At 43.8% G+C, this 24,376-nt stretch overlaps 1 protein-coding gene across 1 annotated transcript in view; it reads left to right on the forward strand.

Moving 5' to 3' along the window:
* LOC6584159 (LIM/homeobox protein Lhx1) overlaps nt 1-24,376 on the forward strand; it is a 63,763-nt gene that overhangs the window by 31,959 nt on the left and 7,428 nt on the right. The window contains exons 4-5 of the mRNA XM_002009781.4: nt 16,993-17,183; nt 17,568-17,786. Of these exons, the coding sequence (XP_002009817.1) occupies nt 16,993-17,183; nt 17,568-17,786 (410 nt within the window). The remainder of the gene's footprint in view (nt 1-16,992; nt 17,184-17,567; nt 17,787-24,376) is intronic.

A 24,376-nucleotide genomic window follows, 5' to 3' on the forward strand; every position in this document is an offset into this window, starting at 1 on the left:
GAAACCAAAAGCACGCAAAGCGCCAGAGCTGCAGGTGGCGTTTGTAAGGCTGTTGGCTCATAGACTGAAACTGGCACTGGGAGTGATCTGGGCAGCGGGGTGGAAGAGGGATGGGGAGGTATTGGTGGGAAGGGGGGAGGTCTAGCTGGCTGGCTGGCTGGCTGGCTGGCTTGACAGAGTGTTCAAATCGAGAGCAGAGTACATTGGTCGCTGTTCGGGCGGGTGTCGAGTGTCGAGCGGGACGGCGCAGGGGCAGAGGGGAACTGGTGAAGACGTGTGCTTCGTGCTGGCTATGCCAAAATGCTGAATTGAGGTTATGTATACAAAACGGAAACGGAAATGTGCAGAGCTTTGTGCACAAAATGTCTGTGGCACAGGCGGCGATGAGGTGGACAACACGGTGTGCGCTTGTCTCTCTCTCTGTGTGTGTGTGTGTAAGCGGAATCGGGGGATGGAGGCAACTTGTGCCGTAGGATTGTAGCATGAAGCTGGCTTAAGGCCGCACAAAGCTGGCTAAAAGCTTAGAATTGCGAAAAATACGAAATCGATTTTGAAAATTCCTCCATTTTTTCTGCTTCTTCTTTGCTGTTTTGTTTGCTTTTCCTGCTCCTGCTGCTGCTGCTGCTGCTGCTGCTGCTGCTGCTGCTCGTTACCATAAATAAAATACAAGAATCCTGGGCAAAGGAAATGAGGGCGGGCGTGGGCGATTGCGAAATTCTTGTGCTGGCTTTAAGCTGGAAGGCTTTAAGCTGTGGCCCAAAGCAAAGTTCAGAGCAAATCTTGGCTGAATTCCATTTGTTGAGACTGCCAACGGAACTGTGTGTATATCGGATGTATGTATGGGTATATATATAGCAGATATCTTATGCTTATATGTTATATATGTACATATATATAAGCACAGATATTTTATATATGGCTAGATATACATGAAAAGTTTTAGCTGCGTTTGGCTTATTTTAGTTTGTTAGTTTTGACTGACAGCCAGTTGACAAGTACAACGCACATCACAAACTACATGTGTGTGTGTGTGTGTGTGTGTGCAGTCACTGACATTCGCAGCGGCTTCAGTTGAGGGCTTTTACATGCTGCGGCTGCTTTTTGCGGTCGCCTGCATCGCTGACTGAATGACAAGCTGTGGCTGTGCTTGTGTGTGGTGTGCGGTTGCCTGTGGTTTTTTTGACATTATAATTGTTGTTATTCACACACATACACACACACATACAGACATATGCCTTTCTGCTGTCATTTGCGAGCATTCGCATTGCCGTTTGTTCTTGCCTATTTTTTCTCAGTTTGGCGACTTCCTTTAGTCTGCGACTATCAAAGCAATTTTTTTTTTCTTTGCTGCGCGGCCATTTTTATGCGCAGAACCAATTGAAAATGGGTTCAAAGGGGTTCTTAGAGTCTGGTAGGCAAAAATAAAGGTAGCTCTCACTCTGTATATATCTCGATTATGATCAAAAAACTAAAGCGAACTATGAGCAAAGCATGGCTAAAACTTGCAATTCAACTCGAGAATGATTCGAGCAAGAGACGCGTGAGAATTTCCTTCTAGTCAAATACTAAATAGTTTAGTCAATGCCGATAAAAAGGAAAATTCTTTAACATTGCTAGATATAGACTTCTCTAGATAGATAGATTTAGCCCTCATGTTCGATGTCTTTCAATTCTGTCACGTTTCGTATCCAGTGTTGGCTTCCCTAGGTGCTCACCTCTGTGTGTACCTTTGCCTTTACCTGAGCGCACTGTCTTACACTTGGCTTCGTGTGTACCGTATTCCGTATTCCGTGTACCGCGTTTGGTGTTTTGGTGTTTTGTTGCTTTGGCGTTGCTGGCAAAGCCCGCACTTGGTGCGCATTTTATGTTTATTTTATTTGTAGTTTGCCTTTATTTTTACAGCCACTTTAAAGCTATTTTTAATGGGCTTTTACCACAGTGAGTAAGAGAGACACACAGCGACCGGGGAAACCTTTTTTATTTCGCTTTTTGTTTTTGGTTTTGGTTGTTGTTTTTGTTTTTGCTGTGTTTTGCTTTGTTTTGGGTATATATATATATATATAATTTTTATTTTCTTGCGCTTTGTTTTTAGGTTAACTTTTCAGACTTGACTTCGACTTTGAGGTGCTTGTAGTGCGCGTGAAAATAAAGTTTTTCGCTTGAAAAAACGTTAAATAGTGGCTATAAATGGAACAGCAATAACAACTACTTACGATCATAGGCAGCAGCAGCAGCAGCAGCAGCAGTTGGCCGAGATGCTAGTTGTGCGCTGCTCTCGGCCAACTATTCTCAACTCATTCGATTTGACGTGAGTCATTTGCCTAAATGAAAAACTTCCAACTGCCAGCTGACAACTGGCAACGGGCAACTGGGCCGTGCCTCAAAATGTGACTCAGTTTTTCTTTTTGGTTTACGTTTTTTTTTTTGTGGGTGACTGTCGATGCAGCTATCCAGCCTCAGCCTGCCGCCAGTCGATCACTGAGTCAGTTTACAGCAACACAGCGAAATGAAACGGAAAATAAATAAATCGAAATATGCTCGCATTTTACTGATAAGCCACAGCAAACACGAAAACAAATATAACAAAAAGCTGATATATAGTATATGTATATATAGTAAACGACAACTGTCAGCAGTCAGTCAGGGCGGCTGGGAATTAGGGAGTCAGGGAGTCAGGGAGTCAGTTAGGCAGTCAGAGTCAGTCAGCCATTCGAGTGGGTCGTTTTGCTCACTAAGTGGGTCAAATGCATTTTCATGGCTCTTGCCGTTGAGTTTCAGACTTGAAACTGGAGATTGAAACGTTAATTATTATGATTATGGCCAAATATGATTTCCAATTTCAGCGCGAATGTGGGCCACAGCCCCGAGCAAGGCATCGATATGTGTTGCAAATTTTAGAATGAGCTGGCTCACTGACGGCATTGCCATAAAGACTCGCTTTGAGAGTAGCTTCAAATGGGTCGAATCCGAGTGATATAACGTATAGCTGCCAGATCATAGACTTGTTTGAAATGAAGTAGAACTCAGTTTAATTGGAAATGATTTGACTAGGTTCTGCTGGCATAGGTGAGAGCATATGAGGGAAAGTATAGAGGAACTGTAGGAAAGTGAGATGTCTTTAATTATTTGTATCCTAAAATTAAAGAATTTCATCCGATATCAATAAGAATAGAAATTCAGCATTGACTTTTGCCCTTAGATAGGTGGATGGATAGTGCATTTAGATATATATATATATATATGGTATAATCTAGTAAAGTTCTATATTATATATTGTAGTATATGTAATATAGTATAATATGCAACACAGAGTATTATCAGTCATTTATAATATAGATATAACATTGGGATTTGCACAAATTACTTAAACCACTAGAATGAACTATTTGCTGAGGTATATTTATTTATTTATAAAATTTTCATATGATGTATATCATTGTAAAAATGTATATGATAGATTGAGAGTTCTATATTTAGAGAGTTTCTATATAGATGAATATGGATACATAAAAATAGACAAAGGTAAATAGTTATTGGAATAATAGACCACAGATACAGATATATGGATATAAATAATATATATAGATGTGAAATAATACATAGATATATGAATATAGATATGATAAATGACAAACAGGCAAATTGATAGATAGATAGATAGATAGATAGATAGATAGATAGATAGATAGATAGATAGATAGATAGATAGATAGATAGATAGATAGATAGATATATAGATATATAGATAGATAGATAGATATATAGATAGATAGATAGATAGATAGATAGATAGATAGATAGATAGATAGATAGATAGATAGATAGATAGATAGATAGATAGATAGATAGATAGATAGATAGATAGATAGATAGATAGATAGATAGATAGATAGATATAAATATTCTATCTATATATTTGTTTATCTATCTACATGATAAATAAATATATAGATAGATAGACACATACAAACAGACATACATAGATACACATACAGATCGATAGATGGATAGAAAGAAAGATAGACGCATAGAGATTATGGGTAGGCAGCTTGCATAATATTTTCATTTAATATTTATCGAATGCATTTCAGATGGCCAGATCCGAGATGACATAAAAGCCGCCTGGCAGCTGTTGTCTTAATCTGTTTAATGCATGAAAGTCCATCAAGCTTTATTTATCATTATTCAGAATGCACTGCAGCAAGTACTCGAGATGCCGTTGGCTTTCACGACTCTTCCGCTGGCTTTGCCACCTGCCCGGGCAGAGTCGTGCGGCTGCTGCTGCTGCTGCTGCTGCTGCTTGCTTTGGCCAGTTACCAAGTGGGCTGTTGGGGCTGCCTCCCATCAGTAACACACTCACTCACTCGCTCTCTCCTCCCAACGCTACCATTTCCCCCTGCCCCTGCCCCTGCCCCTGTCCCCGCGTTGGGTCTTCGCATCGGCAGCTGCCATCAAATGCACAATTCATTTGCGCATAAATTTGCGCAGATTTTTACAGTCACATAAAGCTCGAGACGCTGCAGTTTTTAAGCCGGGCCGACGGCAGAGCGCGACGAGGGGGCACCGGCACTCAACAGAGGCTGCGACTGGGGCTGGGGCTGGGGCCGAGGCGGAATGGCCATAAAAATCAGCAAGCTGTGACAATTTCACGGGCGTTTCTTTTGGCGTTCCAGGAGCGGAGCCCACGCGCCGCCGGCGCTATGCAAATGTCACAAATGATAAACGCAATGAGCATAAATAAATATAAATAAATAAATAAGCAGCCGGCAAGAGTGAATTACTCGCTATTCACCGATATGGCCCGACGGCGAGTTATGTACGGCCCAGCGAATCGGCCGACTTATTTATTAGTGTCGCAAATCGTTTCAAAAACATTTGCAACAAGAATCTTTTCGCAATAATTTTGTTCATTTATGTGTTAATCGATTTGCTGTTGTAGTTTGGCTTGGCTGGGCTTAAAGCACACACACACACACACATGGAGATACACATAAATTTGCGATACAAAACGAGCAGCAGCCTGTCCGAAAGCAAATTTGACTGTGATTTATATTTTTAAACTTTGTTTCGATTGTTTTGCTTGCAACGGTGGAGCGGGGGCGCGGGGCAGGTGTTGCAATCCATCACACAGATATGTCAAAAATCTATGTAGGCAAAAATGCTGACAGACAATTTATGTATAAACAACAACAACAACAACAACAAAGATGCAACAACAACAAAAGACCAACATGAATTTGGGCTATTGAGAGTGACTATGTGTGTGTGTGTGTGTGTGTGTGTGTGTGTGTGTGTGCAGGAAAAATGTGTTGTTCCCTTTGAAATTGATATGTTTGACAGGCATCAGAGAACTAACAACAGCAACAGCAAAACAAATGCAAAAAGAAAACAAAACAGAGTCGAAAAGAAAATATGTATATATATATATATATATATATTGGGTGAGCGAAGGCCGCTGGGAAAATTGGAAAATGCAGGACATTGGCGTGTGTGACAGACAAATCAATGAAACTAGATACGAAACGAAGACGAACTTAAACAAGTCTCACATGGCCTGAAAAGCTAAAAAAAAAACTAGAAAGGGAACGGAATTTGAGCTGATCGAGGCAATTCGCTCACTTCAAGTGAGCTCCCTATATATACACATGTAATCATCCTATATACGATGCTATATAGCACACATCTCTTGCATAATCTGCCTCACTGGGACATATTTTAAAAGTGCTGTGCAATGGCTTTGCCTTCACTTGACTCTGCAGCAGAATTTACCTACATTCAACTCAATTTCCCAAGAAAATCTTCACTTTCATTTGATTAATTAAGAAACATAATTAGCTTAAAGATGCGACGTCTCTGGGGCTAATTTGTAACATTATTTCATAGCGATTTGCGAGTGCCACGCCTCCCTGCTCCAGTCGAGCGCTATTGCCGCCCACCGGCACGCCCAGAGCCAGAGAGCTCGATGGCTCACATGACAAATTGTTGACAACACAAGCTGCAGGACCACACGCACAGCGACTGAGGCTGGCAGGAAACAAGGCCAACGACAGCACAGCAGCCACAACAACAACAACAACAACAACAATGACAACGACAGCAACAACAACAACAAGAGCAACATATCCCATCTCCATCTGCATGAATTGCAAATGAATTGATGCGCTTTGTTGACTTTTGTCAATTGGGATTATGGCCATGGACATGCCCTGGCTCGAGCCCGTCCCTGCCCGGCCCGGCGGTCTCGTAACCCCCTTGCGCTGCGCCCATGGCTGCGGTGTAGCCCGGCTGGCGATTAACAATTGGCTTAAACCGTGCCAAACAAAGTGTCGAAAAGCGAGCCTAAGCCTGCCCGGATCGGTATCGGCATCGGAATTGGGAACGTCAACGTAAACCTAAACGGGCCACAGTCAATTGTTGTTGTTGTTGTTGTTGTTGTTGCTGTCGTTGTTGTTGTTGTTGTTGTTGTTGCTGCTGTCGTTGTCGTCTACCTGCCCACGCGATCATAGATCAGAGATCAGCGCGCCTAGATTATGGTACAGCGAACCGAGCTCGGGGGATTTGTAAAAACAGATCTTTTTACGGATTAAATAAACGGAGCACAGAGAGAAACCGTCGAAGCTGCGCTCGACTATGCGACAGGCCGACGGACTGAATGACTGGCTGACTGACAGACTGACTGACTGACAATGTGACAGAAGAACGGCTGAGTTCTCGTTGCTGTTGTTGTTGTTGTTGTGTTTTATTCGGATGTTTGCTGTTGTTGTTGCCTCACAATCTTAAGCCGCATGACAACAGCATTTCAGAGACAAGTCGCTTGAACGAAATGAAATCAAAATAAATTGCAGAATCTTTCGATATTCAATAATCAGCATATTACTCTGCTTTAGGTCTCTTTACTTATGTAGCTATCTCCCTCTTTCTGTTGAGCTCTGACTCTCCCACTCTCTCCTCTCTCTCTTTCTTAAAGTTTGTATAATTAGGAAATATAAACGCTTTTAACTTTACCTAATGGTAATTCTTCTTTAACTTCCAACTAACTGCCTATCAATGCATTCATTTTAAGCCTCATTCTTTTCTTAACGACATTCGTAAACGTTTCACAGGCTGCAGATATTCCAGCTACCTCTGTGTATATACGCTACATTTCTCTTGCAAAAAGTCTATATATGTATATCTTTAGTCGGACGCCATTTTGTTACAGTTAAGTTTACGGTTGTTGTTTTCTTTTCTTCTTCTCCTTTTTTTTTTTTTTTTTTTTGTGTGTAGTTTTTGTGTTGTTTTGTGTTTTTGCATGTCTTTGAGACACCTTTAGCGACCCTTTTGAAGGCGCGTTGAAATGAAAGAATAACAGAAAACACATACACACAACAGCAATAAAAACAACAAAGGGAATGGGGCTTGAAAGTGAGAGAGGGGAGAGAGAGGGAGAGAGAGAGACAGAGACAGAAATAGGGAAAAAGACGCAACTTGGTATCAATTTCAGATACAGCAGCAAAAAAAGAGAAAAGAAAATAGAAATAAGAGCAGAGCGTATTTAAAATATTGTACAATACACACACACACACACACACAAGCACACATTTAGCTGTAGGCCTGGGTGTGCTCTATGTAAATCCTTTTTGGCACAGCTCAACGCGTTTGCCAGGGCGCGTTGACTGAAAATCCTGTTGCTTTAGGCGACGGTGACGTCGACAAGCACAACAACAACAACAACAAGAACAACAGCAGCCACGGCGAGAGGCAGAAAAAAGGTCCTGCCCGTTAAACCAACATGGCAAAAAGGATCACTTTACAAATGCCCACAAATGCGGCCGGTTTTGATGCGACTTGCGAGCAATTTGGTTGCCGCTGTTATTGTTGCTGCCATGCCAAGCGGCATTTGCCACAAGCGACAAGCCACAGCAGCAGCAGCAGCAGCAACAAAAACAAAAAACAAAAACAATTACAAAAACAACAACAGCAAAAGGTAACAGAGCGCATTGAGCCCAAGCCAAAAACAGAAAAGAATAAAAATAAATACAAGAGCAAAAAGCAAACCCAAACCCAAACTCGAACCCAAACTCGAACCCGAAACTGAAACTGAAATCGACTCTGAACCTAGAGCAAGCCCAACCCCAAGCCCAGGCTCAACCCCAACCCTTAACTACCTTGCCTTTTATACCTTAATCATTGAAAGGCGCCTTTGTTCCTCCTGCCAATCAAAACAATGTCTTGGGCGGACCTTTGCCAATGGGGAATTGGGACTGCGGACTGGGCACTGGACACTTGGGGCTGGGGGAGCTTCAGTAGTACCTTCAGCACAGGCCCCCTTTGTAATTGGTCATAAATAAGAGAAGAGCACTTAACCTCATACAGTTACCAGAAGTTAGGTCTATAATAACCTAACCGCTCGTTTCTAGGCCAGGTGATGATGCTTCATCAATCGTCATACAATTATAATTATTAGTTAACTTAGTTTTTATTTATTGATACCTCTTTAGATATAGATGACAATATATATAATAGATATATAGATATATATATATATATAGATAATAGCCAGGGAGTATATGGGGTATTGTTAGTTAATGACGTTGAACTTTAGCTAAGGCCAGGCACAGGACGCGACATTAGTTAGTCCAACAATTCTGTGGAAATATGTCAATGGTTGAGCTTAGCCAGAAGCATTTCGAGTATTTCTATATAATTGGGGGAAAGCAATTGATCGAAAATATATTTTCCGAAATGTCAGCGGCAGACGTTCGCCTCTGCTGGCATTTAATGCCCGTCGACAGCGACAGCGACAGCGACGGTGACAGCGACAGCTGAGCGGAGGGCAACACGTCAAGGTCAGTCAACCGAGGGGAGTGGGGGGGTGGACACAGCACGTGTTCGCGGTGTCCGGTGCACCGATTGTCGGCTTGCCCATTGTGAATGACAGTTTGGCAACTCTACTTGCATTTCCACTCCCAACTCCCCTGCCATCTCCCCTGCCATCTCCCATCCCCACTTCCACTTCCACTTTCTATTCACGTTAACTGTTCCAATTTCATGTGCCTTCGGGCTGTCGGCGTCTTGGCTTGTTGTGCCGTTGTCTTTTGTGTTAGTTTGTGCTTGTTTTTCGATTTATGTTGCGTGCAACATTTAAAATTTATAGACAAATACTCGAGACGCCCCACTGAAGACGCCCGCCCGCCCACTGTATGGGCGGACTCCCCCACGTCCCGCCCTCCTACCCAGCCACTCTTCACTTTTGCCCTTAGTCAGCCACTTGGCATGCCCAGCGATGTGTAAAGTGTGGCATGCACGCACACTAACTCCCCCAACCCCACCGCTCGCCCTTCCCCCACCTCTCTCTCTCTCTCTATCGCTCTCGCCATCTCTCTCTCTTGCATTCACTGCTATACACTCCTTTTCTCTTTCGCTCTTTGGGTGCTACCCTCTGGCCAAATGAAGTTGCTCACTCACTAACACCCACCTTCAGCCACCCACACCCCCCTCACCCTTCTGCTGCCCGCACAGTTCATTTTCGTTGGCATTTTCATGTTTCCCTTTTTGCTGGTTGCTTTGCGCGCTTTTCATGCTTTGATGCGGCGTCACAAATTGTTGTGGTATTTGTTGTTGTTGTTGCTGTTGCTGCTGTTGTTGTTGTTGTTGTTGCTGCACCCTCGCAAATAGTCAACAACAGCAGCAGCAGCAGCAGCAACTGAAATTCGTTTGTTTAATTCATTTGGCGTTCGTTGCCTTGGCTTTAACTTTGGCTGTTGGCTCTTGGCTGTTAGCTGTTGGCTGTTGGCTGTTGGCTGTTGGCTGTTGGCTGTATCTGTCGGCAGCATTTCCTTGGCCGTCAAACAAAGTCTGCTCAAAGTGTCAAAAACAGTTTTCAGTTTTTCGGTTCAGTCTTCCCTCTGACTGCTGTGGCAGTGCCTCGGCTGGGGCGGGGCGGAGTGGGGCGTGGGACGCTGGTTGCAGTCAAACAATTGCAAAACTTGACGCTGCACTTTGCACACAATTCAACAGCAAATGCAACGAATAGAAGAACAAGAAGAAGAAGAAGCATTAGAAGAGCTCTGAAACAGCAGGCGTCAAAGCATAAATTGCATGACAAATAAACTGTCAGCTACTCTCTCTCTCCCTCTCTCTCTCTCCCTCTCTCTCGCTCTCTCTCTCTGCTTTCGAACAATGGCAATGAAAGTGACAACAACAAAGGCCAAACGAAATTTGTGGTTCGCAGATTTGTTTGTGCTCAGTGCAGCAGTGCTTCCCCTTCAGCATCCATTAAGTGCAATCACAGACGAGACACACACACACACACACACACACACACACACACACACACACACACAACGACAGAGTAGTTGCACCTGATTTCAACTCAAAGATAGAGTTTGGGGCAGCTTACAATGAATTGGCAAAGTTTCTCTGGAATAGTTTTGGCAGCTCTCTCGAAACTGTCTTTAGCTAACTTGGATAATTACAGCCTTTGGTTAGTTCATAGCAAAAATTAACAATAATTTTGTATCATTTCATTTAAGATAAAGATTTAATAAATCGATAGCTAAAATATCAGCAAAACTCTAAGGAAATCTTTAACTTTAGCAGAGCAAAAATATTCGCAAATATCTGGCCGGAAATTTTATCTGATTTAAATGATGATTATGATGATTCCTTGAACTTGTAATAATTAATAGAAGATAGTTAAAGGATTAATTATTATAGGCTATAATTATAGGCTATATTTAACACAAATTTAATATTTAAATTTTAATAAATATTTTTTTGCAACTATCCATGTCTCTATCATTCAACTTAGCAGCTCAACTATTTCTTATTTCTTCAGCCCTTCAATCAGTGGACATTAAATAATCAATGAAAAAACATAAGAGAAACTTAATTTCCAAAATTTATAAACATGAAATTTAATAAAGCAACTGAAACAGTTTGTTTTTAAATTTTAGGAATTTAATGAGACCGAAATATTTGTTTGCATAATGATTAGTTTGTTCTAAAAGAAATTTCAATGAATGAATATAAATACTACAGAGAATAGTATTTAAATCTTAAATATATATAAAAGTTCTATTTGAAAAATGAGACGATATTATATATTATAAATAATCATTAATTTATTGCGAAACTGATTATCCATCAATACTGTAACGATCAGGATAGTCTGGTCATAGGCAAAGGCCTACTTAGGCTTCCTCTAGCTAGCTTTTAGCTCACTTTGAGTCGCGTTGCCATTTCTTGCGCAATTCGCTGGATCAGCTCAGTCGGCAACTGCAACAGCGACGACATGAAGTAGAGTAGAGAAGAGGAAGCAGAGACATATCACACATCTCACATGGGGAGCCAGGAGGCATGCGGATTAGAGCCGGCGCACTAAGCCGAACGACAGCGAACGAGGAGCTGGGGGCTTCAAGCTGCAACTGAGAACCGAACACTGAGAACTGAGAACTGAGAAGTGAGAAGTGATATTCAGGCAAAGGTAAAAACGTCAACGGCCGTCAATGGGAATGGCAAAAGTAAATCCCATGGTCGAAAGATGTTTGCAGCTGTGGCTGAGGCGCAGTCAGGTTTAAGCTGAAGCTCTTGCAGAACCAGGTGCATATATCTTGACTTGTATATGGTTCACATGGTTATATGAGTGTGTGCGTACATGTGTGTGTGTGTGTGTGTGTGGTTGCGTGTGTGTGTGACAATTCAAATCAGCAACGCACTGACAGGAATTAACCTAATTTTACAGCCAACAAACTTGAGCCGCAGCCACGCTGCGCCGCCTCTCTCTATGCCTTGCATGAATGAAGATGACGATGTCGGCAATGTCGACAACGACAACGACGAAGACGACGACGACGACGACGACGACGACGACGAAGACTCACGGATACTTTCAGTATGCGCTCATGTAGAAAATCCAGCGATCTGTTCCACGTCCATGCCGCATTTTTCATGCCGCGTACGTTGTCTGCACTTAATAGTTGGCCATAAACACACGCTCCCCGTCCGCCAGGCCCTGCCCAATTTCAGTTCCAGTCCCAGCTGAGCCAACGCAATTCATCGAGTCGCTCGATGCTGCTCCTGCTGCTGCTGCTGCTGCTGCTGCTGGTGGGGAGCAACATCATCATCATCTTTGCGTCCCCCTAAGAATCGTTGAGGGTTGCCAGCTACGGCGGCAGAGTCGATTTTTCTGCATCGTGAACCACATGATGCAAAACTAATTCGAAATTAATGTGTGTGCGCTTTGTCTATGCCCTCTTCGACTGGCGTGCGGGGTACGCAGTGCTTAGGGGTGGGGTAATTTGACGTTAAGGGTGTGAGGGTGGCTTAGCCACACAACCCCTGAGCCACTTGTGCACTTGTCACCCGAAAAGGTGTATTTAGTTGCTCATCGAAATAGCGCTCGAAACTCAAGTCGACGTCTCTCGACTAGGTGGCAACCCTGACTAATCATTAAGCTCTGGCCAAGTTCGATGTGACAGCCCTGACTAATAGTTAAGCTGTTACTAACGTGTAGGAGATGCAATTCTCAAATGATTTGCTAGTCACACATGGGTGGCAACCCTGTCAGCTATAGGTGGCAATCCTATCGTGATGCTAGGCTGTTCAGTTATTGCAATATACCAGAAGTAGAGAGTTATCGATAGAGAGCTCCCTTGATAATGCAAGAGAGTACATTCAAAGAGATATTGGTCAATAATACCATCGATAGTTGTCCATCTCTACGATATACTCTAAGATCTAGAAGATCATTCTTGATATAGTTGGCAACTTTGTTAACTGATGTGTTACTCAGATATACGTAGATAGCTGAGCCTTGGGTAATATGAGAGAGAGAGAGAGAGAGAGAGAGAGAGAGAGAGAGAGAGAGAGAGAGAGAGAGAGAGAGAGAGAGAGAGAGAGAATTTTAGACACACAGTTCACTCTAGCCTCACATCTAAGTTCTACTCGACTCATTCTATAACTCATTCATAATTCTTTCACTTCGAACTTTATTATTCATTGAATTTCGCCTTCTATGTTTATTTTGGCTGTTGAAATATTGTCTGATTTCCATGATTTCTTCTCTCTTTCCCTGTTTATTATTCCTATTTAATATATCTCTATGTCTTACACAATCTGAATTGGAAGACTTTTATCCTTTAACAGTTTCTCTGTTCCATTTTCCTATGTTCTTAGATAAGTAAACCTAGCAGACGTGTTATCATAGCCGTGGAGTTACGTCTGTCTAAAAATATGCAAAGCATTTGTCAAGCATTTTCAGGGGTTGAGCGTAGGCTTTTTGAATGGGCTTAACTGAATGGGACTTGGCATTGAAATCAGCTCAGGGGTTGCGGGTTGCGGGTTGGGGGTTGTGGGTCTATGGGTCTGTGGTCGGGGGATGCTGACAACGCAACGCTCGACTGTTGCAAGATGCGTTGCCAAACATCGCACTTGACTATGCAAACAAGCAAGTGGGCGTTCAATTGGGGGCATGGCTGGCCAACATGCGCCACTGTTTATTTATTTGCCAGTCCTCTGCCCCCACTCCCTCCGCCCATTGGCTGTCTGTTTGTGTGTTTGCTTGGCTGTCAGTCAAACGGATGGGCTCAAGGCTCAAGGATGCTGTCGTTGCCGTCGCTGCACTTGTGCGACTTCCTCGAGAACGCCGCTGGCTGCTGTTTGCGCTGGCCAAACAGAGCCGTTCGCCATGAACGAGCCCCTTCCACACTGGGGGCAAAAGGCGACACACAAAACGCGAAATACAAAAAGCAAAAGAAACGAAACGAAACGAAACGAAAGGAAAAAAAAGTAAAAATTTACTACATATATATTTTCCTAAGCGAAAAATGAGTGTTTGAACTTTTATGGCTGCCGGGCAGGCGCTGCCAGACATCAGGGGGTGGCAATGTGTGGCAGAGGGTTGCTCTCAATGGCATAATTGCTATTGCTACAACAACAATTACAAACAACAGCAGCAACAGCAGCAGCAGCAGCAGCAGTGGCTGTGGCAAACATTGCTGCAAAGGTTTTTGTGGCAATCAAATGAAGTGTTCCTGAATGGTTTTCAAAGTTAATTTGAGTGATGCTTCAGCCAAGTTGTTGTTGCTGTTGTTGTTGCTGTTGCTGTTGTTGTTGCTGTTGCTGGTACTGACAACCCTCCTCGTGCCGCACACACATTGAACTGTAACGTCTCTGCTTCTGCCCCCCTTCCAGCGCCGAGTCGCCTTCAATCGCCCATCGGTCGCGTGTTTATTAACATGTGTTAACAACAACTTAAAGCGCCCATATGGAACGCCATGGCGCGCCATGGACCAGGCTTCCATGCCATATTGGATGGTTCCGCTTGTGGTCCAAGGGTTTCCCTCGCGCTCTCGCTCTCGCTCTCGATTCTATTGTCAACTGGCGACATGTAAGCGATGCTGGTAAACACTTCAAGTTTCCGTTTCGTTTCACTTGCTGTTGTTGTTTTGTTGGTTGGGTGGTTGGGTGGCTGGGTGGTTGGGTGGTTGGGTGGTTTAGCTGGCTGGTTGCTGCTGCGGGTCAATTGAAAGATTATAAAGAAACGCTTGATCTGAAAATACAACTACAAAGCAGTCTTTGAGCTGCCTGAAGGGTGCGCACCTGACGCAACTTAAGCGAACTTCTCAACTTGAGGCTCTCTCGTGGGAAACTTTTTTCGGGGGAGAACAAACAACTACTTGAAGCTGTGATCAGATTGTAAGCTTTGCCTCAAAATATAAGCAGCTTAAGTGCAGCAGGCACTGAGCTACTAGAGCGAGTGCTTCCCTACTAAGATGAGGCAAGGCCTAAGGAGGCTTAGTTGAAGTATGTCATAGATATAGAGCTGCTTGGTCCGCATTCCTCTTTTCATTATCGTGAATATCTGAAAATCTTCTTTTGTAGCCAGAAACTAGAAATTCTTTTCTTCAGGTTTAAGGATCTCTCTATGTCCCTCTCTCTCTTTCTTCCTCGATAAGGATTCCCTTTTTGATATCGGAAGTTCTCTCTACGCTTGAGGATCTCTCTTTGTCCCTCTCTCTTTCTTCCTCGATAAGGATTCCCTTTTTGATATCGGAAGTTCTCTCTACGCTTGAGGATCTCTCTTTGTCCCTCTGCCTCTTTCTTCCTAGCTGAATTCCTTATTTTGATATCGAGAGTTTTCTTCTCCCTTAATGATCTCTCTTCGTCCCCCTCTCTCTTTCCTCCTCACTTACATTTCCTTGTTAAATATGATATTATGAATCTTCATTTCTAGTTTTTTTTTTTTTTTCTGCTTCTACTGAAGCTGTCACTCGTTTCGCCTCTCAGACGGCTTTTGCCTAACGCCTAAGCGGCCATCAGCTCCGACACAGTTCGCAGAGTTTTGGCATTTCCGACTGCGGCATCGCAGCAATTTTGCAATTTTTTCCGCTGTCCGAAACGCTCAACAGTTCTATCGCCTGAGTGCAATTAACCTTCACTCGCTTGCATGTCCGCTGGCCTGCTGTCTGGCTGTCTGGCATATACGCATATTAGCATTTGTATTTGAATCGAAGCGAGTTCTCTTCCTGCTCGTCACATGCGATTTGGCAAGCGATACACAGCTGCATTATGGTCATCATCTGGCTGGGATTTGCATGCTGATGCAAGAGACAGCAGCTCGTAATGCGTTAAGCTTTGGCTGTGGCGATGCCACTGACTTCGGCTCTATGGCTGTATGGCTCTGACCACCCCCCACCCAGCCCGAGTCGGTCCTGCCTCCAGGGTCTCCAGTTGCCAGCTGACTGTCTGACAGGTGGATGACTCGCCTGGGACGTTGAATTAAACAGCGACTGCTGGCTGCAACTGAGGCTAATGACTTCGAGCCGGGCGCCAAATTCAAGGCATATTGCGCGACATGCAGCACAAATCAGAGCCAGATCCAAGTCTCGCCCGTCCGCCTGCTACACCCTTATCGAGTCTGCTCGTGCTGGTGCTTGTGGGCCGCATCTGCTGCGGATTAGATTATGCATAATAAAGTGTAATTTATTTTTCGGCAAGTCTCAAATGCTGCCAACTGGCTGAGAGGCCAACTCGTGCAGGAGAGACAGACTTGCCCAGGGGAGGGCCACCAGCCGCAACCCTTAGTCAGGTGGATGCGCTGTCTGCAAACTGTCCCCAGGGGCGCAGGCCGAGATTTGCTAAAAAGACAAAAATAAAAGGGGGCCAGAGCAGCAGGGGGAGCTGGAGATCTGAGAAGACAATCGAATCGAGCCATTTGAGTGACACGTTTCAACGCTATGCCAACGGCCATGGACGACTCTGTGGCCTCGTGCGGCGCTTATCTAGAGCGTTGCAGGATGACGATGATGTGAACGCGAACGTGAATGTGAACGTGAACGCGAACGTGAATGTGAATGGGAATGTGAATGGGAATGTGAACGACGCGTGTCAGCATTTTATATGGCATACAGCTCAGCGATAAGAGTTACGTACAGACAGACGGACGGGCGGACGGACGGGCGGACGGACGGGCGGACGGGCGTACCAGGCATACCAGAGTCTGGTTCCGTTTGGTAAAGGAGAGGGCCTTAATCAACTTATTTGGGCATCAACGGAGCGGCAAACACCAGAGCGCTAGAGCCACTGCATTTGACACGTGACTCCATGGAACGAGCTAGAACTGGAGCAGGAGCAGGAGCAGAAGCAGGAGCAGGAGCAGGAGTTGGATTTAAGGGCGGGGTACGCTGCGGTGCGGTGTGGTCTCTGGGCTTGGGCTACTTAGTGCATGAAATGGCGACACGTGACCGAAACGAACGTTCGGGGCGTCGTTTTTGGCTTAGCCCAGCACAAATATTATTTATTGCAATTGTATTTTAAGTGGCTCTCGGCCTTCATTGTACAACAATTTGTTGTAGAATACGTTTCCAATTCGTTGTAGAGCTCCTTCCATTTGCATTCTGCTACATATTCATAAATGTGTATATATATATACATATATGTATATGTATATCATCAATAGATGTATAAAGAGGGTAAAGAGAAACTCATAATCTTTCATCTCTCGCACAGATTCATTAATGGGCTCGGCGAGCGAAGACGAAGACGACGATGATCCGCCACATTTGCGTGGACCGGCGCTGGGATTGGGCGTGCTTGGACCGAATGGGCCAGACTCAGCGGGTGGACCGTTGGGCACCTCGGATATATCAGTACAAAGCATGAGCACCGATAGTAAAAATACGCATGACGATTCCGATCAGGTAAGTTCGCTTGATAAACACCGAATGTGTGTGTGGGGAGCTAAGTGTAAACTAACTCTGTCTGCGTGTGTGTGTGTGTGTTGAGTGGAGTAGTGTGTAGTGAAGTGGATTGGCTTGCATCATTAACAGGTTTCCGTTTCGATCCAATACATATGCATGCAGACAAAGTAATGAATGGAATTGAGTGCCATGGAGTGGGAAAGCGGGCCGCACTTTGTAGACCCGACGTCAGCCCCTTTTGATTAATGATTGGCAAATGATTATGAGCAGCTCGCTCCAGACCACATATCTGTATAGACATTTATATACACTCCATATAGACATATATGTATGTATATCGAAATATGTTACTTATTTAACTATCATTTTCGTTGGTGCTTGCAGGGCTCCTTGGACGGTGATCCCGATGGACGCGGCGATTCTCAGGCGGAGAACAAAAGTCCCGACGATGCCAACGGCTCGAAGCGACGCGGACCCCGCACCACCATCAAGGCCAAACAGCTGGAGGTACTGAAAACGGCATTCAATCAGACACCGAAACCGACACGCCATATTAGGGAGCAACTGGCCAAGGAAACGGGACTGCCCATGCGCGTGATACAGGTGAGTTTTCCTTCTCCAACTGCTGGCCTAGGCCCAGCTCAAGCTAGGTGGTTTGCACGAACGCTCAGGCGTAGCCAACAACTGTCAGTTGCAGCATATCTATGTATTCGCTAGATCCAGTATCTAAAACAAAGGACCAATGGGAAGTCAACTCTACAGAGTCCTCAACGAGTTCTAACTACCAGGGGAAGTTCTAGAGGAGGGATCATTGTAGTATTCGAAGCGAGATCAATAAGATATCTTGGGTATATGCAATCTGCATCAGTTTTTGAAAAGAGTTTCTAAGATTTTGCATATGTGGCTAGAGGTAGCCGAATAGGTATTATCTCTCTTAAAAGTGAACTTTGTGTTTCGGCTTACAAGAGATTCAACTTGGCTTTTTATTCAAAATTTCAACGCTTCAATTTTGCGCTTTAACGATTCCGAATTTGTCTTCAGGTACGCTGGGCTGGGGCTCGGCCCGGCTGGCCCCCAGAATGACCAAAAACAAAAACTAAGACAGAGACTTTGGTTTGACGTGGTTAGTTTTGCCGAGTTCCTGTCTGCGTTTCATCAGCATAAAAAACGCATAAATTAAGCGCGTTTCGAGTGGCAAATGTTTAAACTAAAGCAAACTTGCGGCTCCCGAGCCAGTTTTTGTTGTTGTTGTTGTTGCTGTTGCTGACGATGTTGCTGTTGCTGTTGCTGTTGCTGTTGCTGATGTTGTTGTTGTTGTTTTCAACATTTTTTAAAAGCCAAATCATAAAAAATAGTCCGGCGCGATATTTCAACGTCGTGGTTGCCGCCTTGCAACGCTTCATTGCACTGCTCTTTCGCTGTGGTTTTACGAACAACGACAACAACAACAACAACAATAACAACAAACAATGGAAAAAATGTCAGTAAAAACAACAAACCAAATACAATAAAAATAAAATTAATGCCGGCCCCGCAAAAGCGTCTATAGCGTCTATAAGGCGGGGGCGCGCATAAAAACGGAAGTTCATTGCGCTGAACCAACTGCAAAAATAAAAAAAATAAAAAATAAATAAATAAAAATGAAAATAAAAACACAAGAAAGAGCCTTAAAAGCAACTAGTGTCCATACAAATATACATCCATATATATATATATATCAAATCTTCGAATGTGTGTGAAATGTTTGCTGAGAAATTCTTCAGTCTCAAAAAGCTGCATCGCAACGCCCACCGAAATAAAAGGGCTGTCCTAAAGGCATTAAAAGAGTAGAGGAAGAGAGTGAGAGAGAGAGAGAGAGAGGGAGCGGAGGGTAAAGGTAAAACGGCCAGAGCGAATAGCGAAAAGAGAGAGAGAAACGTTTAAAAACCTTAACGAGCTTGTTGCTGCCTGCCATGAGAAGCGCCGAGAACGGCGCGCGACGTCTAACAGCCATGTAAAATGCAAATGTTAGCTAACATGCGATGCAATTGTGGCCAATTACGGCCCAGTTGGAGAGTCTACGTGAAAATGCTGACACGGAAATGTGGAAATAGAGGCAATATGCCAGGCCATGATTAGCCAGCCGCCGCGGCAGATGAGCCATTGCCATATGACGGCTTAGCCGCAGTCGACTTCATTAATTGCAAGCGAGCATGTTGAGATGTCGCGTGTGTCGTGTCTCGAGGCTAACAAAACGCCCAGCAGCATAAGAGCTATAAACATGGAGCATTACTAAAGTTTATAGCAATGCTAGCTGAGGAGAGTGGCAACAGCTTGAATAGATTCTCCCACAATGTGATCAGAGTTGGTAGAGCAATGCATTGACAGGCATTGCCAGACCGATGACAGGATATTATGGGCTTGCAATTGATATCCCTGGGCTGGCTGTCCGTCGGACTGACTCGCATCTGTTGAGCTGTCAGGGATATCCGCAGCATATGCAGGCCCACATTAAACACAACAACATCATTAGCGCTGTGGCAGCGCATTGATATGCACCTTGTTCTCGATTTTCAACAGGTTTGACTTACAAATTCTCAATGCCACGCCCCCAAATGCACACGCACAGCTAGAGCCTCTACACAGATGTTGAATGTGCTCAGCTCTCGTTGCGTTTCCCACAAGAAAAACGATGGAAAATGAAACATTTAACGGGGATTACGCATGCGCAACCGTTGTAGGGGCACAGACACAGACACAGGCAGCGGTCGGGGTAGTGGTAGGGGTAGTGGTAGGGGTAGGGGTAGGGGTCGAGAGACAGAGGTAGAGGCAAGGGCTGTGCCGCCTTTGATGTGTCATTGGTTACAGTTAAAGGATATTTAGGCGGCGTGTCGCGTCTTTTTTAGTTGAGTCTTTAAACGCGACAAGTGTGACGCAATCAACACCTCTTTATGGGCAACAGTTGTTGTTGTTGTTGCTGCTGCTGCTGTTGCTGTTGCTGTTGCCCTCTTCAAATCTAAACGAAAGTGACAAATGCCAACAAGTTGAAGAGGAGGCGACGCCTGCTGACGATGTCGCTGACGTTGACTTAATCGCCTTGCTTCGAGCAGCTTACAGAGACACATGCATACACACACACACGCACACACACAGCTGTGCGCTGTCAACTTTTGCATCTTCATTAATGTTGCATTTTTGTTGTTTTTGATTTGTTTGTTTTTTTTTTTTTTTTTCAATTTTATTTAATTCTTATTTTGATTTTTGTTTTGGTTTTTTTCTTTCACTCTTTTACTTTTTGCGCGGCTTTAAAAACTTTGCGAGTGACAAGCAGCTGACAGCTGAATCACTTGTTGTTGCTGTAGTCTGTTTGTCCGCTTGTCCGCTCGTCTCTTGTCTCTTGTCTGTTGTCTCTTGTCTGTTACTGCAATCAACAATATCCAATAACAAGTTGTCAGTCAGCTGCAACTACCAGGAAAATGCATGCGGTGCGCCCAAAATGTGCGGCCATCTGCCCTCAGCGGCTTCAGCGCCGCTGCAGATGGACAGAGAGGGGGCTAGAAATGTTTGATGTTCGTTTGGTAATTCGATCTGTGCCTGGTGGCATCAAAGAGTTGCCACAGTTGCCACAGAACGTGGAGCAATTTGTTGTCCGCATTTGCTTTTGGCTTTGCTGCAACATCTAACGAAAATGTCAACGCCAAGCAGTTGAGCTGTAGCCGATTTCTGGGCCAGCAGTGCGTTCGGCTGTTGCCCAGCATGCGCCACATCTTATAATAAATTTTACAACAACAACAACATCAACAAGAACAACATGCCACAGCATCAGACACAGACAGAAGCAGCGTGACACAAAAACTTGCTTAGAACTTTGCCGACAGCGCACAGCGGGGCAGCCCTGACACGCCCCCCACTTGACAAAGGGGGGGGGATGGCCGAGGCCCAAGGGGTTGGGAGAGAAATTTTGCATAAATTTGAGGCGCTGCTGCGATTGGCAGGCATAACTCGTTGACATGACAGGTGAGCGGCTGCTGCTGCTGCTGCTGAAGATGCCCAAAGGGGTGAAAGAGAGAGAGAGAGTGGCATACACGGTGTATGAGAGTGAGAGAGGCCAACTTAGCCACTGGCCACTTAAGTGGCCAAGCCAAGACAACCAGCAGCAACCACAAAAGCCGCACCACACATAAATCATTGGCATGTTTTGAGCATTATAGCCAAATAGCTATCACAACATCATCAACAAACAAAAAAAGGTAAAACAAAACCAGAAAAAAAATCGAAATAAAAACAATAATAATAATAGGCAAAAGTTTTTGATTTGATTTTATAGGCTCACAAATTTGTTGGCCAACTCCCAATGGCCCAAGTCAATTTGTATGTAGCTCGGCTCAAATGCTACTTGACTACTGCTCGTCGAGCATTCGCAGCATTCGCAGCATTCGCCGGCTGCGTGCGACTTTTGCTGTTAACGACAAGTTGATGCCGATCAAGGCGGCCGATTGCGGCGCCATCAAAGTGTGACAATAGGCCTAGGCCAGGCCTGATGTGCCAAAGCCAGCCAAGGCCGAGTGTCGACATTGGCTGCGCCTTGATGGCGGCTCGAGACTAACATGAAATACAAATCCAGCTTTAGCAATCATTGAGCTGATATCAATTTGAAAATAGAGCAATGGCTTGAATAGTTCAAATGCCTATTGCAAATAAAATAATACTGAAAATAATATATAATTATACAGTCGAGTTCCGATAGTTCGATATGGCAAGGGCATAAGTTTTTTTCTTACGATTTACATAAAAATTTAAATTATCGAGAATTATCGATAGTAATTTTTTATTTTTATTTTATTTTTTTTTTCAATTTTATAATATTTTTCCGATTTATCGCGATTCTAATTTAACGGGCTACAAATTATCGAGACTCGACTGTATATAGTATATATTATCATTTTATGAATAGCTCAGCCATCGCGCTTTCCCTTAATATTGCATATTTTCCATATCTCTCGAGCTCTAAAATTTGTTTTCCTTAAAACTCAGTTTTATTTCTCAACAAAATAAAATAAAAATAAAATAAATTTAGATTTTGTTTACCTTTGGAACGTTTTATTTCAATTTTTGAAAAAGGCATCTAAGACAGTTTTCATAGAACTTTTCTGAGGATTAGGATCGAGTATTTAAACTAAGTATTATTGAATTTTTTTTCATGATTACTTTATACACCTAATGCTCACTATTTTTATTTAGTATTCAAATCAGCTTCCATTAAATTTCTTTTAATATTATGTACATGATTATTTCATACATCTATTTCTGTGTACTTTTGTTTAGAGAGGGAAAAATCTCATCTATTATTTTTATTATTTTTTTTTTTATAAAGAAAGTTTTGCTCAATAATCTTTTTGCTGATAATCTATCTATCGAAGCATTCAATCAACTCTCAGCCTTGCCACAGTATTCAATTTGAAAAGCTTGTTCACACTCGATTTGTCAACAATAAAATGTAAATAAATGAAATGCCCAGATCTTCAATCTGTTATAATAAAATCCGAAAATAAAACCAAGCCGTGGACATGGCCGCAACTTCCGGCAAGCCGAAGGCGATCCAAACTGTCACGACTCGAGCTTGGCTATCGCATCGTGCAACCTGTTGCAGCTAGAGATACCAGAGCACTTGGCCAAATGGATCAGCCATTAGGCCACGGCTCGTGTGACTTTCAGTTGGCTGCCCTTTCGGTGTTTCGTCTTGTGTGTTTGGGGCTTTTGGAGTCGTTCGGCTTTTCTTTTAATGCGTGTGCTCCATTTACGCCAACGTCGAGCAAACTAAGCTTTGAAAAATTATAAACAAATAAAGCGGACGAGGGAGGGAGAGCTGTGAGGTGAGCGGGAGCACGGCGGGCCAGCGGGAGGCAAATCATACGGATGACCGCTCGAGCTGGAGCCCCGCTTAATGTGGCGTGCGTTCGTTCGACTGGCGCCACTCGGCGACGATCTGTGCGGAGATACCGCTAGACGCCAGCGGCGGATGTGGGGGAGACGCTGCGGCGCTGCGGTGCTGCGGCGCTGTCGCCGCGAGGCATTTGTCAAGTGTCGCCCAGACGAGCCGCTCGCAGAGGCGTTTATTTGTCAACATACGAATCTCGAGCGCGTTTCGAGTTGATTTACATTTGGTTTTATCGCAGCGACGATTTATAATAATTTTTTTATTCGACTTTGGGTTAAGTTTTATTTTTTTCTGATTTTTATTGCTGTCGGTTTCTTTTTTTTTCCTTTTTTTTTTTTTTTTTTTTTTTGTCGATTTGCATTTTGGGCCACGGAAGTTGACAAATTTTTGTTGCTCTCCCGCCCTCACTTTGACCAAACCCGTCTCGGTCTCTTTCTCTGCCTCCCTCTCTGTTTCTTTGAAAGTGGCGTTAAAATTGCTGCACTAATTAGTCGAAGATTCGGTGAACGACGCGTTTATTAATTGAGCGGAAATTGTTTGATTGCATTTCACGTTTTATGGACAACCAAATAAAAAATATATGAAAATCAAAAATAAACAAAAAATAAAAACTAAATCTAATGAAACAAAAAGAGTCTTGAATCTGTTGATCGTGGCTAATTATGTTATCGGCGAGCGGCAACCGCAAGAGCCAGGCTTTTGGCCATTTGAAAGCAACAATTAGACTCGTTGCGGCCAAAACAAATAACAACAGCAACAAACCCCATTGAAAAGAGCCACAAAAGCGGCTAATTTAACGCATTTACCCATGGAACAAGATGTGAAGAGCTCGCCGCTAAGCAAAGCACAGACACTGGAGGTCACAAGCTGAAAATGGAGTTGGCCAAACTTACAATTGGAGTTGGAGGCTGTGGCCGGGTCTTAGGCGGCGCCTGGGCCAAGCATGACTTGGCATGAATTTCTCAATGTATGTACACACATATATACAGCTGAGTTCATGAAAATGGTAGTGTATATACATAGATATTGATATACGCCAGCCAGGAGGTTGAGGGAGGGAGGGCCGAGCTGGGCGAATCTGAAAATTATAATTTCAACAACTCATCAGCTGGCTATTAATTCTCTTGCGACCAGGCGCCACAAATAAAGAGACAGAGAGAGAGAGAGAGAGAGAGAGAGTGCGAGAGAGAGAGAGAGAACACACAAACTGAAATTCACATTGAAATCGAAACCAACATTTGAGACCATTTCATCTGGGGTTAAGCGAGAATTGCCT

The sequence above is a fragment of the Drosophila mojavensis genome, unplaced genomic scaffold (genome assembly GCF_018153725.1).
Source record: "Drosophila mojavensis isolate 15081-1352.22 unplaced genomic scaffold, ASM1815372v1 contig_136, whole genome shotgun sequence".
Taxonomy (NCBI): domain Eukaryota; kingdom Metazoa; phylum Arthropoda; class Insecta; order Diptera; family Drosophilidae; genus Drosophila; species Drosophila mojavensis.